We start from the raw sequence: 17,781 nt of genomic DNA on the forward strand, positions 1-17,781 counted from the left end.
TATCTAACCAGAGCCAATCATAACCCAAAAGACTTTATTCTAGGACTTTTGTTGGAACACTTCGAGGGAAAAGAATTGCACTGTTGAGTGGGTACTGCTGAGAGTCTGGCCAAAACTTTATTTCCACAGGGAGAAACCCCAACCCAGGATAGAATCCACCCAGAAGAGAGAGAGGTGAGTTAAGAGAAAAAGCCAGTCTCAGTCCCGATGCCCTGGTTTAAAATCTTCGATACCATTGTGTTGGAAGTTGCTTCTGCCCTGGGACTATTTAGTTACAGTAGGCAATATATTTCTTCTCCTTCTTTTTTTAAACCAGTTTGATTTGAGTTTCTGACACTTGCATCCTAAAGACCCCCAACTAATTAATATCAGTGGGAAAAGGGCAACATTCCATGTGGAGGTAACAGAAAAAGCAAAGGCATAGACTTAGTAAAGAGTTAAGGCTCACTTTGGAGATGGGAAAGAGTTAAATTTAATAGGGACATAGTGTCTACATGAAGGGAGTAGCAGCAAACAAGACCCTGGAGATGAGATTAGAGAGGACACACTTGTGTAAGCAGGTGATGGAGAACCTGGGGTGGGTCCAACCAGGGAAGAAACAGTACTAGTTTTGTACTTTGGAAGTTAAATTGGCCAATAATATTTAGAAGGACAAAAGAAGGGGAAAGGAGACACAGAGACCAAGTAGAAGGCTCCCCTTCCTTAACAGTCCAAATGAGAGGGAAAAAGAAACACTGATGAGTGAGGATCACTGAGTGGGGAGGAAGAATGGTGGCACCCTTACAGAAACAGGGATATATGGAGAGGTTGATGGAGTGCTATCATTATTTTTAAAAACTGTATAGATATTACTGAGGAAATCCAGGAGTAGAGAAAAAAATTTAAAAACAGCAATTTTAAGTCCATCAACTTAAAATAACTATTCATTAACATTTTAACTTAACTCTTAGTTCCCAGGCTTTTTAAAGTCATGATGATAATCAACATTTCAACATTCATGTAACTCTTATTATGTACCAGGCACCATTGTCTGTGCTTTACATGTATTGACTCATTTAACCATCATAAGAATTTATGAGGTAGGGACTATCTTTCCTATTTTACAGACAAGGAAACTGAGGCACAGACTGGTGATGGTCTTGCCAAAGGTTAACCGCTTCAAAGTGGCAGAGCCTACCTCTTATCCATGAAGGCATATGCTTCTTGATGCAGGCACAGAAATTTCATTTTCAATAATGAAATGAAAACAGGGACTATTTTCTCCAAAGAGGATAAAGCTCCAGGTAATACAGAGTTAGATAGAAAATAAGATTTCCTAAGAATGATATTTGTCAAACACTGCAGGTAAAGGAGATTAAAGACTCTCCTGCTGCACATTGTTGTTTTTTGGTTCTAGTTAATGCCACATGGTCTACGTTCAAAAATAAAACATTCTAAAGGACTCCTTCGAAATACACTCACTTGGCATTCCTTTGGTGTATGGCAACTTCAGTGTCTACACAGACCAACCAATTGCCTCCTCGTCCATCGTAAATAGTGAGACCTGGTAGGGTCTGCTCATTGCTTTCCAGAATGATCATCTGTCCATCCAGTATGGTTGTCTGACTATCTGTGAGGATACTGATTCTTAAAAGAAGAAAGGTAACAGTCCACTACAGTAGGAAAGATAGAGGCTCTGGTGTCAGACCACTTATGTATAGCCAAGTGATATTTAATAACAGTTCCTTTGTTTCTTAAAATGCGAGTAATACTATCTGCCCTATAGTGTCATCATGAAGATTACAAAAGATAACTATATCAAGTGACTAGGCCAGTGCCTGCTACTTTGGAGGTATCAGTGAGTGGTTAAGTAGCAGGTTTTTGTTTTTTGTTTTTTTTTTAATTAAAGTAAACAGTATAGCATAATACAATGGTTCTTAAAATTCTGGCTTACCTAGACCCATAAAATGTGTGTGTGTATGTGTGTGTGAGGGGGGCAGGGAACAGTTGGGCAGACTGACATATGACTGTCGATATTTAATTTCCAAGTATTTTTTCATTTATACTAACAATTGACTATCTTAAGTAAATATTTTACTACAACTATTTCACAGAAGAAATGGAAGTATAACACAGACACCATAAGACAATAACAATTAGCATAATGGAAACTCCCTTATTAGTCCTTACTCTTTTCATTTTGCCATTAGCTAGCAAAACTGGCCCAGATCTGCAGACTGGCATTTGGCAAGCTTTATGAAGTGAGTTCAAAAGAATGAGCTAAGTTCATATCCTAATTCTTCTCCTTTCTAGCTAAGTGAGTCCAGACAGTTTACCTAACTTCACTACATATAGTTATTCTCGTCTGTAAAATGGGGATAGCGATGCTTCCTTCACAGGTTGTTAACAAGTCAATCAGGTAACGTGTGTCAAGTGCAGTCGAGGGTTGGACACAGACTTAGGGGTCAAGCGATGCAGCTGGGACAGCTCTCATGGATATGTGACTTTAGATGCTGCATTCAAGTGTCTGACACAAGATGAAATTCTATGTTTAAAGGGCAAGAATGTTATTAAAGAGAAAAATATATACAAGGAAATTCAGTTGTTCTTTAATTTGGTAAAAACATGACCCATGTTGGCCTTGAGGAGGTCACAGGATGAAAGTAATAAGTGAAGTGTAAAATGATAAACTTACTCAAAAAGGACCAAGATTTGAAAAAATTATTCTATTTGTAGCACCATTCTAGCTCAGATTCTAAATGTTAAGTCTAAAGAATCTATAGCAAATTCAACCATTTTATTCTGAAAGAATAAGCACTTGATTAAAAGCTGTAAAATATCTTCAGAGGTCAAGATTTTGCTACACTAATTTCATGTCAGGGACCATGTTCACAATGAACAGAACTAGAATAAGAGGCCAAGAAAGAGGAATGAGATAAACAGAGAAGTGAAAATGTAAAAGTAAGGTACTGTCGGAGAAGATGCACTTTTCAGTGCATAAAAATTGAGAGTAAAATCTCAAGGACGATTTTTTCACAACTCATGAAAACTCTCTACTGTTGAATCATCAGACACTGCAGTAAGAACAATTAAAATATAATAAAATGTTTCCCGGGCAAAATGAGAGAAAAAAAGGAAGTTTTAAAGAAACTTTAAAAACATCCAGACATGGCATATTTCTCTAAGAATAAGCCTGTTTATTTTAAACTATATATTTCTATAGCTTACAGATCTCTCATTGGTATTTCTGATATACTTACTCTCAGGAATCATCTTGACAGTATATTTAAGTTTTCCAGACGTTTTTCCTGTCATTCTACCAAAGCAACAAGATCGTGTTTAAAATGTAAAATGTAATGGAAATAATAGGTAGCAGTTAGTCCCCAGACTGACTCAGAAACAGCTCCAACAAAAATATGAGTATTAAATAATATGGTGTGACTAGAATAGAACTAGCTGGGCCAACTGCATTTAATATTATCTGCTTTGTTTACATTATAGATTAGCTACAAATGACCCCTCAGTGGCTACATGCTAAAGAAGGTACTACATGCATGCTGGAAGCATAAACAAAATTGACTTTTTAAAAAGAAACATTCTGATTTTTTTTTTTTTTTTGATTTGTGGAAATAATTGGGGCAAATAGAGGTAGTGTGTGTGAGAGAGGAAATGATTTGATATTAAGATCATCCTACAGAAAAGTCTTTTTAAAATATATATATGCCATTTCTTTTTGTAAGCCTTTTGTCAGCAATCATACAGTCAATGAACAACATAAAGGTGTAATATTTTCTCCAAATTTATGTTAATGGAGTTCTTAAATTATAACTGTTACATTCCTGAGAAACCCTCAGCTATTGTTAGAAACAAAAATACTACTTCTGATAAATTATTAACTCTTTAGAGGTAAAAGGGAATAGAATGACAATTTCGTTGTCTCCTGACTGAGAATCTTGAAAACCTTGATTTCATTTTTACTGATTGCCACACGATTTGATCTAATAAGACTTCTCAGAAGATGCATTGAAAAAATACAAACACACACACATATGCCTATGTATTAAAAGTAACATTTAAGTCTCTCGTGATAGCGGTTACACTTTAAGACAATCAATTATAATAATCAAATTCTGTGAAAGTCAATGAAAAATCCATTTCTTTGGCCCCATTTACCAAATGAATGGCTATTTGTTTCATGACCATATTCATTATCATCTGAATACTATGTTATTTAAAACTCTGTCTACAGGACCAGAAAATGAACAATTTGTCCCTAGGTAGCTCTCCATCGTATGTCAAGTCAGAAGAAAAATTACTTTATCGAAAATCAGCTATATCTGTATTGTGATGTCAAGTTTCACTATTACAATTTTGAATGGCCAATTTTCTTCTTTATTTTCTTTCTTTTGGTAACATAGTGCAGTCACATGACGAACCATTTATTATTATTTTTTGGTTGGAATAACTGCTCATCTGACTAAACTAGAGGTGTCTCAATATTTTCTACATAGTTTAGTTCCTTATAAAACTTGTTTGTGTTATGATTCCATAAATCATCTTCCATTTCCCTAATTTTATTCAAACACTTTGGTTTTAGAGCTATTTAAATTAAATTTTCTATTAGTTATTTGTTTTTTTGCTGAGGATTGGCTGGAATTGCAGAATCTTCAATAGTTTCCTTGAGAATTAATAATTTCCTGAAATCACATAGAATTTTCTTAACTTTTTATTTTGAAATAATTTCAAACTTACAGCACAGTTGCAAAAATAATACCAAACCAAAATCAAGAACTCCAACATACTCCCTCTGTCCCCCAGATACCCAGGACTTACCAACTTTTAACATTTTGCCAAATTTGCCAAATCATCCCCATATCATTTTATCTATCCATGTATCTTTCTAGTAATCCCTCTCTCTCTCTTTCCCTACCTACCTACCCACCTACCCGTCAGTCAGTCTGTCTATCTACCTACCTACCAATCTATTCTATCTTCTAAACATTTGAGAGTAGGTTGTATACATCATGCTCCTTGAACACTTACTACTGCAATGTACATTTCCTAAGACTGGGAATATCCATTTATGCAACCACACTAAGTGCAATTATCAAGTTCAAGAAATTTAACATTGACATAAAGTTTATAGTCTATATTCCAATTTTTCCATGTCCCAATACTGTCCTTTTGGGCCTTTTTCCCTCCATTATCAGATCCAGTCCAGGATTATATATTGCATTTAATTGCCATTGTCTCCTTAGTTACTTTTTTTTGAAATTGTGGGAATACATATAACAACATAAATTTTCCCATTGCAACCACTCCCAAACAAATGTTTGCTTCCCTTACCACCATCCATTACCAGAACTTTCCCATCACTCCAAAAAGAAACCCTACACCCATTTTGTATTAACTCCCCATTCCCCCTCTACCCCTCCCTGGTAATCTGAACTCTACTTTCTTTCTTTATTAATTTGCACATTCTATCTATCTCATATAAGTGGAATCATACAATATCTGTCCCTTTACCTGACTTATTTCACTCAACGAGGTGTCTTCAAGGTTCATTCATGTATTAACATGTAGCAGAACTGATTCCTTTTAAGGGCTGAGTAATATTCCACCACATGTATATACCACAATTTGTTTATCCATTCATCTGCTGATGGGCTTTTGGGTTGCTTCCACCTTTTGGCAATTGTGAATGATGTTGCTATGAACATCAGTGTTCAAATACCAGTCTGATTCCTGATTTCAATTCTTTTCAGTATATACTTAGAAGTTGGATTGCCAGGTCAGGTGGTAGTTCTATGTTTAACATTTTGAGGAACCAACAAAACATTTTCCACAGCAGCTGCATCATTTTATGTTTTCACCAACAATATACTAAGATTCCTAGTTCTCTCCATCCTCCCAGCACCTGCTATTTTCCATTTTTAAAATAAAGGCCATTCCTGTGGGGGTGAGGTGGTATCTCATTGTGGTTTTGATTTGCATTTCCTTAAAGGCTAATGATATTGAACATCTTTTCATGTGCTTACTGGCCATTTGTATATATTCTTTGGAGAAATGTCTGTCCTTTGCCCACTGTTTAATTAGGTTGCTTGTCTTTTGTTATTGAGCTGTAGGAATTCTTTATATTTTCTGGATATTAAACCCTTACGAGATATAAGGTTTTCAAATATTTTCTCCCATTCTCTTGGTTTTCATCCAATAAAATTTTATATGCACACAATCTCTCTCTACTAGACTGAAGCATTCTGAAGACAAGGACCAAATTGGCTTCACTTGAGGATCCTCAAGAAGGCCTGGTATATAGGCATTAAGTATTTACTGGGCAAATGAATAAGAGGGAGGGAGGAAGGCAGGATGGAAGGAAGGATGGAAGAAAAGAAGGAAATTTTTATCCTCACTTGAAATTAATAAAAGACTCAAAAGCATGAGTAGTAGATGATTGTTTAGTGGCTGCTGGATTTATCAACTTAATTTTTTATGCTTGTTCATTTTTATATCTCCATTTGCTTTTAATTTGTCTTACAGATGATCACGGGAACAAATGTACAGACTTAGGCACTGATGGAACATTGGTTTCACCCATCTTCATAACAGACTGATCACTACAGGTAAAATGCCCCAAATGAGGGCCATGACATGCCATTTCTGTTTATTTTACAAATTTAAATACAATCTACATTTAAAAAATTAAAAAAAAAAATCAGTAACGTTTCTTTTAAATAAAATAATTCCTTTGTTTGGTATATTCTAGAATATTTAATCCTATCTAATTCTCAGTCACACAGACAACAACACCTTACACAAAGAAGTCATTCATTCTTTTAAACACTTGTGAAGGCGAAAGACAAGGACATGGTTCAATGTAATTTTCTTAAATCAGAAGCACCTATTGACACATGACATAAGGATGCAGCTCTGGTAAGACTAAGAGTAAGAACATAGCTTCCCTTTCTGAAATGAAACCTAACCAGTGCTGGAAGATAATGCTATGTAAACTGGAGGGATGTAACAGAGGAAGCAAAACTGGAGCATTTAATTAAAAACTTCAGTAAATAAACCCTGGTTCCATTTCCCCAGGGACTGCTTTTCCAAGAAATAACCAAAACTAATGAAGTAAAGAGGTTGGTGAAATGGTTTTGCCTTTTTCTGAGTCCAAAATAAATTGTATATCACATGGGACAGAAATTAGAAACTAAAACAAAACCACCATCTGCATTTGGTTCCAAAAGGCCCAGTTAGGTAACAGCATTGATTAAAAGTACCTGGACACCTTGGCTGATACCAAGGTTCCAGCGGTGCCAGGTAAAAGACAACACCATACAGACACACACGTGAACTTAAGCGTCCTCGGCTTACTCATAGCAAGATGATGTCCATCTGGGGATTTTTCTTTCTGTTCATACTCAAGACACATCCCAAAAGGAGATAAGTCAGTGATTGCCTGAATTTGCCTACAAAGAGAACCCCAAGTAGATTTCACCAGGGTAATTTTCTTCTGTAGGCTTTTGAAACAACCACGTTAGTATGATTTCCCTACAGAAAGCTCAGTCAAAGGTTGCAGAAGTTGCTTGTGTTTCACCTTCTCTAAATGACTTGCAAATTTATTCAAAACACAATATGAGGAGATGCTTTATTTGTTGAAATAACTGTCTGCAGTGTCCTGCACAAAAGGGTGAGGTTCATCAAGCAGAAACATGGACAGAAATACGTTGGTTTAGAAAGCCATAAATCCTTATTTGAATCTGCCAACCTGAAAGCCACGTAGAGCCCGAATAAACTATTTTTCCTAAATGCTACATCTGATTAAGCCATACCATTCAATGACAGCTGAACTTTAACATTAATATGATATTATTTAAATAACCACATGATTTTTTTTTTACACTAAAAATGATGAATGATTTCTGGACAGCTCAATTGACATAAAGCAGGAGGACTCTTTAATAAGATTTGACTTTACGGAGACATATGCAGAATGTTCGTTACAGCTCACATCGCAGGGGCCCTCCCAGGGAAGCAATAGAAGTTTTTTTCCCTTTTCCCCCCCTCTTTTATTGTCTATAGGCACTGAAGCATTCCTTTCAATCACCACTTCCTTTCTCTGTGGGTTCTGAGTTTTTCTTAGGTAATTTACATATTCCTCTTAATCAGAGAATCTGGTGTTTACAGTACTGAGTTGGGACTGTGCGTCCAGGAAATGGAGGGGCAATGTGGAGTTAAGTTAACCTTGGCTGGAAGAATGTTCTGGGAACTTTAGGCTTGATGCTGATGAGGTTAATAGAGAAATTGCATCAGCCTTGAAAATAAAACGTCTCTACATTTGATTGGTTCTAATGCAATAAACCTCTAACACAGCAAACATACTTTTAGCAAATTATTGTATATGGAAACAAAATCAGAAAAGACTTCAGTTATTTTAAAATAGTTGCCTCTATAGTACCAACTATAAAGAAGGTTTTCTTCTTTAAAATTCCAATTAAGCTGTTTTAGAGGAAATTTCCAACATTCCTCATTTGCTTTTCTACCACAGTTCCAACTTGAAGATACTAGATGGTACTATGTCTTTGGTAGATTCTGAATGTAAAATCATTCCATGCTGAATATGCTTAAGTAAAAAATGACTCCAATTTCAAAACAATGAAAACACTTCTCATTCCTCTCCAAAAAAATACAGAATGCACAATATTACCTACACTTATTCTCTTATCCTATCATACCATCATGAATATTTTCTATCAGAGACTGATTATATATACAAAACATTAATATTTGTTTTTTAGGATATGTGAATTCAATTCATAAAGTATTTGAATTTTAAAAATCTTTAAGCACAGATAAAAAGGAAATGTTTTCCCAAACACAGTCTCTTAAAAAAGAAGTGAAAACAAGGAATCAGAGCAAAGCTAACACCAAGTATGCTCCTGATGGTGGTAGGTCTGCATTACCTCTATAAGAAGGTGACTTATCAAAATAGAAAATAAAATCAGTCTGTTCCTGTCACGGGGCCTTCCTCAGGCTATGGAAAAATACTTCATATCTAACTCTAAATTTTTTTGTAGAGGTTGAGGTAACCCCCCTAGTCTCAGTCTTCTTTCTGATCTGATTTACTCAGTGTGTATCCCTGTCCAAACAGGAGTTAATATCCGTGCTCTGCCATTTCAAAAGGGTCTTGACACAGGGCACTGAGAGTGGAAGCGCGCATGCCTGTAAAATGTCCAGTTGTATTTAGATGAAAAAAATATAGTTTAAAAAGAAAGAGTGAGAGAGAGAGAGAGGGAAGATAGGTCCCTACCTTGCTCTTACCTTCGCAACATCCCTGTCAGAACCCTGGAGCTTTTCCCCAAGTTAGCATCTGTTTCCCGAAGCTAGGAGGAGAAAATCAGCGTTAAAACAAAACAAAACAAACCAAAACTTCATTCAATTCAATTATTTTTAAAGTGCACTGACAGGCAAGTAACAATTTCCTTTCATGACAGAAAATCCAAATAATAAAACAATATTTAAATACACTAAAATAAGTATATTTTGACACCTCTACAAACTCAAAATTCTTACATTCAGAACATTATATGTGACAGATAATCCCAGGAACTTTAAACTGGATACTTGAACTGGATATAAAAGCAAATGTCTCATAGGCTCACAGTTTAATATACATCTGATAATTAATCTCCATTTACAAATGTGCAAAGTCCTAAGAATATAAACAGAAACAAAATGAACTGAGGGAAGATGAAACATAGATATTTTCACAGCGTCTGCTCTGAAAGACCTGGCATTCTCCAAAATCTCCCTCAATAACCTCTTTGCAGCTATAAAGCAAAATAAAATATCCACCTGGGGGCATTCCAGGATCATATATAAAGTCAGCTTTTTTCTCTATCCCACACTCTTTCTCTTCCTCTCTCCAGACCACATCCCTTTTTCACCCTACCTCTTTTTATACATACTTACATCTACATCATTGTTACTGACTGTGCCTGTGCCAAAGAGTTTTTATTTTATGTCATATCATTTACTGAATTTGTGAAAAGACTTACTCTTCAACTTACTCTTTCACGTGCTCGCTGTATCTTTTCTCTGTCATGACTGAGGTTTTCCAACATCTCCTGGCCAATTTGCTCTACGGAAAAGAAAATTTGAATAAGGGAAGAAAACTCTGATGCACGTGAGAATAAACTTCACAAGTCACAAAATAACAATGGGTGCAGAATTAGTTAAAAGAAGTTGTATTAAATAATAGACATATTTTAATTCATGTATTTAAAAAATAAAAAAGCTATTGCTTTCCCTATGCATTTTAAGTATGATCAGCGTGTGATATATAATTTGACCTATAGCTCATGACCATGATGGCAATAATGATTTAAATTGGACATGAGGTGACTTGTGCAAGGCCACTCCCTGCAAATTAGCAGCAGAGACGGAGGAGATCCCAGGTACAATGGGGTTTCCATTATTTTATCATCATGGAATTTCTTAGCCTTTTGTTTTTGCAGGTTAAAAATAATGCTAATAGTTCTGCTCTATCATCCCCACTTTATTATGACACAGTTTGCAAATGAAAGTTCATCTCCATTTAGGAAAATGCTGATTTTAATGTATTCGCTTCGCATAAGTAACCGCCATTCTCTCAACTACTGCAGCTTATTGGTAGTGGAACTATCTCTAGGCTTCTGCTCTCTTAAGGCAAGGGCTAGTTAGGGTGTTACCAGCTACTGTGGATACTTGAGTAGTTAAGAAGATCACAAACTGAAGACAGTGTTTTTACCCCAAAACTTCCAAACACCCTATATTGGGATAGGCAGGTTAGAGCATGCATCAAAGAGCCATACTGCTGAGTGCCACTGAGATTTTCCCCAGCCACGATCATTTCTTTGGGTTGACACCGGTCAGGCTCTCCTCTGACTGTATGCCCTTTTACAAAGCAGTAGGCGTGTCTTGATCTGACAAATATTCAGCTGCCCTGGATAAAATTTCTTTAGACTCATTATCCATCACTAGGGAAGCACCTTCTTCTATAAGAAAAAAATGCCAATCTGCTTCTCTTATAATCGTGGCAACCTATCTACCTTATTCTATATTTCCCCCCCATCTACTATTGTCTCTTTACCTACAACCTATATTAACAGTCATCTCTGGCTGGTAAATTGATAGGAAAATTCAATAAGCAGCTAAAATAATAATTTAATAGAGACATTAAAAATTACCATGGGAGTTATTCTGCCCATGTATGCACACTGACAAACTTTTGAAAAACTGTAGAGCAATGGTTACGCCACATGGAGAGCTCAGGCTCTGAACTCATACTGTGTGAGCCTGAATCTTGTTTCTGATTCTTGCCAGCTGTGCGGTCTCCCAATAGTTACTTAAGTTTGTTTTGCCTTGTTTTTTCTTTTTTTTTTTTTTCACTTTAAAAATGGGGATAATAATTGTATTATACATGGGGTTGTTATAAGGGTTAAATAAGATAATTTGGCTACAATATTTAGCACATTGACTGGCCCATAACCAGAACAATAAGCATTTATTGAATGCTGAAAATTGATATAAAAAAAAAAAACAAACAACCCAGTAGACTATTCTGACTTTGACCCACTCATATCCTAGGTCTGTCTTAACCCACTTGAACTGTGATTGTCTTTATATATAAAATAGGATAAAATATCCATCATACCTTTCTCACAAAATTATTATTATGATCAAATGGGATCATCTAAGTGAAATGTTTTTCAACCTAAGAATCAATGCATTCAATAAGTAATTACTGAGTCCCTACTCCGTGTCATGTGTAGATGCTGAGGATATGGCAGTAAGCAAGATCAAGCCCTACCACTCACAGAACTTCCAAGCTATAACTGAAGATTTAGCAAAGAGCAACCATTAGCAGAGTTTGTATGTCATGGCACGCAGGAAAAGGACTCCATATTCCTTTCCTTATAGAAAATACAAATAATAAAAATGCTTAAATACACTAAAATAATATATATTTTTGACACCTATACCAACTCTGAAAATTCTCACCCAGTATAGTACCTTCCAGGTACAGTACCAACTCTTAGATTTACTTTAGCTTTATTAACTCCATACAATATATTTTTAAGGTAAAATTGGATCCGCTATGTGGTTTATCATAAAAATGGCATCATAAAAATGGAAGAAAGAAGAAACAATTTGAATTTAACCTCTTCTCTTTTTTTGCATAACAACTGCAATATTCAATTTCATCATACTATTAGGCATCATTACCATTATATTGAATCCTTTTAATCAACATATCATAAAACAGCAACTCTAATTCATTTTAACTTAAAATCTCTAGAATCCATGAACACCATCAATACTGTAATTATGTCTGCAAAAATACTATACAATATTTTCTTCTGTTAAGATTGATGGCATTGTAATGTCTAATCCCAAAGCCTAAAAAGGAAATAGGTTATTACTATTGTGTCTGTCATCAGTTTACCATCCCCAGTAAATATCCAGAGAAGGAATAAAGTAATGAAAGAATGATATAGAGTGAAAATGGCAACTATGAAAGGTTTGGTGACCTATTTCTGCTGTCAAAGCACATCACACGTGGCATTGGGGAAGTCAACGTTAGAATGCAGATAATAAATCCACAATTCTATCAGATTCACTAGGGGAAAAACTTGACATTGAATGGATCTATAGTCTGCTACTGAGGATTTGATGGAACAGGAGTTAAGAAGCTAGGGCCTTTTCAGGAGTCATAAGTCACTCTTAGAATCTTCTTGCCTCTCATGAAATATCTCAGCATCTAAAGGACTAACTGCATTTGGCAAGAGAACATACATCCTGGTTTTAACACCAAAATATCATGTATTTGTTAGAAACAGAATCTTGTTTCATTTCTTACTTGCTGCCTTTCAATTTTAATGCACAATAAAGAAAATTCTAGACAAATATATTAGAAACGTGCATTCTTACAGAATAAAAAAAATCATTCAAAGAAAATTATGTTTTTAATTTTTTTTCCATTATGTGTCCACTTCCTCTTAATCAAATCAATTAAAAAAAATAAGACATAACGTATCCTTGGTCAGAATAGTATTAAGTTTAGGGGTTACTTTACTAAAAAACGACTAACATTGTTAGGTTTAATTTCTTGAACAATTTAACTTAAGATGTAAGAAATCACCAAAAACAGGAAAGAACACAAGCTCATAGGCCTAAACCAATGGCAGATGTGATTGTACTGAATCTGGAATTTTCTGTTCTTTAAAATTTCATAGTGCCTTTAGAATGGGAATAGTCATACTGTCTCTATCAAAATAATTAATTTCCTAAATTATAAATTTCAAAATTTATAAACAGTTAATTTCCTAAATTATAAATTTCCTAAAAACTGCACTTGTTGACCGTGAGGCTCTTCTTGAGATTAAGAAGCGATAGAAACCAGAAAAGAGAGTCAGAACTGATGCAGGCTGGTATTCTTCATGTCAACATGAGCACGGGAAGTGAACTCCTGAAAGAAGAGTTGCTTCCTGAACTTCTGTCTTTCCTGAAGGGGTTGATGGGAATCTTCCTTGGAATGCAGCACTCAAGCTTATAAGGTGATGTTTTGTTTCCACAATTACTCAGAATCAATCATATCTTTGATTCATAGCCATTTTTTATAGGGGCACACACTTATAAAAGGGGTTTTGGCTAATACTTCCTCTGCTTTTCAATCTTTTGGAGATGTACACAATAGGCATGTTGCACTTTTAGGAAAGGAAACGGGAAGGAAGGAAAAACTTACAAATCTACCAAGATACTTCCTAAAGGACTGCTGGGGCATTAAAAAAGGTGTGACTTAGTTTGAGGAATCTGTATCACTTAAAGCATCATTTATCTCAATTAGTGAGATAAGAAGTCAACTGATCAACAGTATAAAGTCTATTTTAAGACCAACAAGAATGAAACTCTTCTTCCCCCTCCTCCCCCTCCTTCTTCAAGTTATTGGACCTGTATTTTGGTGATAAGCAGATTAAAACATTTTCTAGAAGGCAGAACTGACTGAAGTTCACATCATATTATAAAATAAACTTTGCTGAAAGAGCAGGGGCCTCATATCTAATTCACCAGAAAAAGGCCCATTTGATAAATTCAAAATATTAAAAAATATTCAGCCAAGATGTTACCAACAGTACACTCACCAGAAGATACTGATTATTCCTCAGCACACCTATATTTAACTTTCTTTTTACAAACTTTGTTAAGGATGTGGTTTCCAACAAATTATTTTAAGAAGTGAAGATAGCCAATTGAGTCTTCTTTAAAGAACCAAGAGAAGGCAGGGTTGTTTCCTGGCTTCCCAAAACTTCATCAGCAATTTCAGTAACAGATAAAAGGTATTCACAATTATCCAGAAGTTGTTTGCATATGGGGAATTCTGTGAAGTGCAGCACATAGCAATACCCTAAAAGAGCTACGTGGAAGCATGCGCTTTCACATGTATTTTGCAGAACACCAACTAGATGCAAATCACAAAATGATATTTCCTAATGATTTCAACAACTGAATTTTGGACATGCTTGGAAACTTTTGGTCAACGACTCACAAAGGTAAAACCTTTGTGCTTCAGGAAAGCTGAGGGAGTCACACCCAGCTCTCCCAGTAGGGAGATGCTCATAGATGGGTGTGATCAGGTATTCTTTTGCATTTACCACATCTTCTCGGGCACTAACTCTGATATCATGACCCAAATGATTAGGTTGTCCTCAATACTGGTGTTATTCAGGCATGAAGAATCTTTTGAATTCCCAACACCTGGAAAATTGGGGAAATGGAAAAGACATTTCTTTCATCTTTCCTTCCCTGACAATTTAAGGCACGTGAGAAACTTCTGCTCCCAGGTCAGATGCAGAAAGATGTGAAAGACCATTTCCATGGAAACAAAGAAAATCCCGCATCCCCACCACCACCACCAAAAAAAAAAATAAAACAAAATTATGAGCATATACCCATGAGTGGATGCAAAGAAGCTCTGATGAATTCCAGAGAGAAATAAGCACTCCTAGTACAAAGGTTGGAGAGATGGTAAATAGAAATACACTGTTGAATGGTTCTTATGTTATATGTGAAGCAGCATTATATTTATTCAAGGTAGGCTGTGATAAGTTAAGGATGAAAATTGTAATCCCTAGAGCTTCTCTGCCCCATATGGTACCCATTAACTACATGGGGCTATTTAAATCTAAATTAAGTGAAATAAAAAAATTCAGTTCTTCAGTAGCTCTAGTCACATTTCAGGTCTCAAGAGCCAAATGTGCCTAGGCTAATGGCTACCATGTTGGAGAACAAAGATATAGAACCATCTCTAGAATAATCCCTAAATTTCCCTTGTCTTTATGACTTACTTAAAAGAAGTAACTATTCACTTGGTGTTTAACTTAGATAAAACACTTTTCTTCTTCAGACTTCAGTTTCTGAAATGTAAAATGAGGGACTTGGAATAGATGATTTCTAGTGCCTCTTTTGGCTCTTAAATACCAGGGTTCTGTGATTTTAAGAGCTTAATGCCTCTTTTCTCTACAGAGCATTTAAGGCCAAGGGTTAAATCAGGCCCTCAGATGTACTCCCACCTCCACCTCCCGGGGACAACAATACTTAAAACAAACAACAAACCCCAAACTTAAATGCTTTTAAGAAGTTCACATACTCTCTAGTTGACCAAAGTTTCCAACACTGAACTGCTTCATACAGTTGCCTGCTTGGTATCCTTAAGGACAGGTACATTTATTACGTACTATAAAATATTTACAGGTACTTTGATGATGACACTATTACAGAAAATTATACATTTATATAAACTGAAGGTAAATTTATGCTTTCCTAGGAGAAAAATAGTAAAAGAGTGTGCAGGGGCTAGTTTTTATTTTTCACAGCAATAATGGTTTAACATTATCTCCTCAGCATCAGAGTATGTATTCTATTTTGGTTTAAGATGATCAATTCTATCATTAAGCAATTAAAAAAATCATCAGTGCTACTTTCATCAAAGTCGTGGTAGCAGAACCTCTTCTTAGTTCCCTGGTTTGCTGCAGATAATTAACAAACACTATTCCCAGAGCCCTGAGACAGCAGTCAATTCAATGAAGTTGTGCTACCAATAATGATGCTCTGGAATGAGCAGGTACTATGTAAATTGAGGTTGTTAAACAAAAGGAACCATGTTAATTACAGCTCCATTCAAAAATGAGAATGAATATGTCCTTTTCAATGAAACAAGACCAGAGCAGCAGGAAGGACATCCCTTTTTCACAATTCAGTCAAGAATGTAAAAGCCAGGAGATGAAGCAGCAGAAACCTGAATGGGAAAAACTGTCAAAACACATTCCAGATTCAGCTGTGGAATTTACCAAGCATGTATTTACTTAACAGATTAGGGAGATGTGTTCACAGACGTCCAGATTTCCAGATTGAATGCATTACTCATTTAACAACGAGGAAAAAAATACAAAACAAAAAGTGCTGTAAACTATTGAAAAGTGATTAGAAAGGAATTAGAAAGCCTTTTTAGAAATCATCATGGATAGATGATTTTCTGTACTCATTGTGACCTTTGTACACATTTCTATCACTGCATGTATCACATTCTAATTATCTGATTATTCAGAAGTCACTACTGGTAGACCCCAGGACTTTGTGGCTATAGACCTAGCTTGCTTTTATGAAACACAATTTTAAGCAGTTTTGAAGTGGTTGGCAACATTTTTCTTTTTAACAGATTTCATGGAAAAAGCTGGACTTCTGGCTTCTTTTGAACTGGACTCTGGCAACACTGGGTCCCCATTCCCATACGGCAAACACAGGTGCACCAGTGGATGGCTGCCTTCTTTAGAAGGGTCAGGTACCATCCAGTTTGCCCCCCCCAGCCCCCCATCTGGCATGCTTCACTCATTTTTGTTCCTTAGGTGGCTGCTGTAGGCATCTGTGTGACCCCTTAATTATAGATCTTCCTTTCCCAGTCGATTGTAAACTCTTAAAGTTTATTCTCTCAGTATATGCAGCATTTTTTAGAGGCACTGCTTGATATATGCAGGTGCTCAGGAAACAACAGAACTTGAAAATATGGTCAGGTCTTCTGTACATTTATAATAGCAGAACCAGGGAATGAAAACAAATATGGGATTTAAAAGTAATTGCACAGATGAGCAAACTGGGATGCAGGGAGTTGGGGATGGAGAATACCCAGGTCATGTTGCTAAATACTGAGTGCTACAAACATGACCTCCAGGCTCCTGACTCCTAGGTCAGTGATCTTTGCAATATTAAAACAAATGAATTTAAAAGTGCTCCATCTAAAATGCATTATAACATGAGTGACAATATATTACTTTACTTTAGTACACATTTAAAACATCAGTGCCTAAGAAAGGTCTCTGCAATAACTTGGGCAAGAGTGGAACAGGGGACAGCTTCCACATTCCTTGAACATCATCATTCCAGTATAAGAATTACGGCCACTCTGCAGATAAATATTCTGTGATTTTACGGTCTTGCAATAACTTTCTGGTCCTTGAAAATTATATAAAGAGTGAAAGAGTCCTAGAAGGACTGGGATTCTTATATAAACTTTTCAAACCCAGTATATATTTGTTGATTTAAGAAATGAGAGGCCGAATCTCCTATCCAGATGATTTGTAAAATGCCCCCCTCACTGACTCACCCTCCATTATTTATAATGGCAAGTGAGTTGCTGTTCCTAACAAATGAATAAGGTGAGATGAGAAATTTAATATATTTGAATTGCTCATTGTTGCTGTGAAAAGTAGGTCA

At 35.8% G+C, this 17,781-nt stretch overlaps 1 protein-coding gene across 8 annotated transcripts in view; it reads right to left on the minus strand.

Annotated features, from left to right (window-relative positions):
* VTI1A (vesicle transport through interaction with t-SNAREs 1A) overlaps positions 1–17,781 on the minus strand; it is a 411,985-nt gene that overhangs the window by 198,804 nt on the left and 195,400 nt on the right. For 6 of the 8 annotated variants that reach the window (XM_037804918.1, XM_037804917.1, XM_037804915.1 and 3 more), the window contains 2 exons: positions 10,044–10,114; positions 9,295–9,356 (listed from right to left, as the gene is read on the minus strand). In XM_037804918.1, coding sequence (XP_037660846.1) covers positions 9,295–9,356; positions 10,044–10,114 — 133 coding nt within the window. Of the gene's footprint in view, positions 1–9,283; positions 9,357–10,043; positions 10,115–17,781 lie in introns of all 8 variants that reach the window. The other 2 variants (XM_037804919.1, XM_037804920.1) reach the window with 1 other exon arrangement.

Source organism: Choloepus didactylus, chromosome 15, assembly GCF_015220235.1.
Source record: "Choloepus didactylus isolate mChoDid1 chromosome 15, mChoDid1.pri, whole genome shotgun sequence".
Lineage (NCBI taxonomy): Eukaryota > Metazoa > Chordata > Mammalia > Pilosa > Megalonychidae > Choloepus > Choloepus didactylus.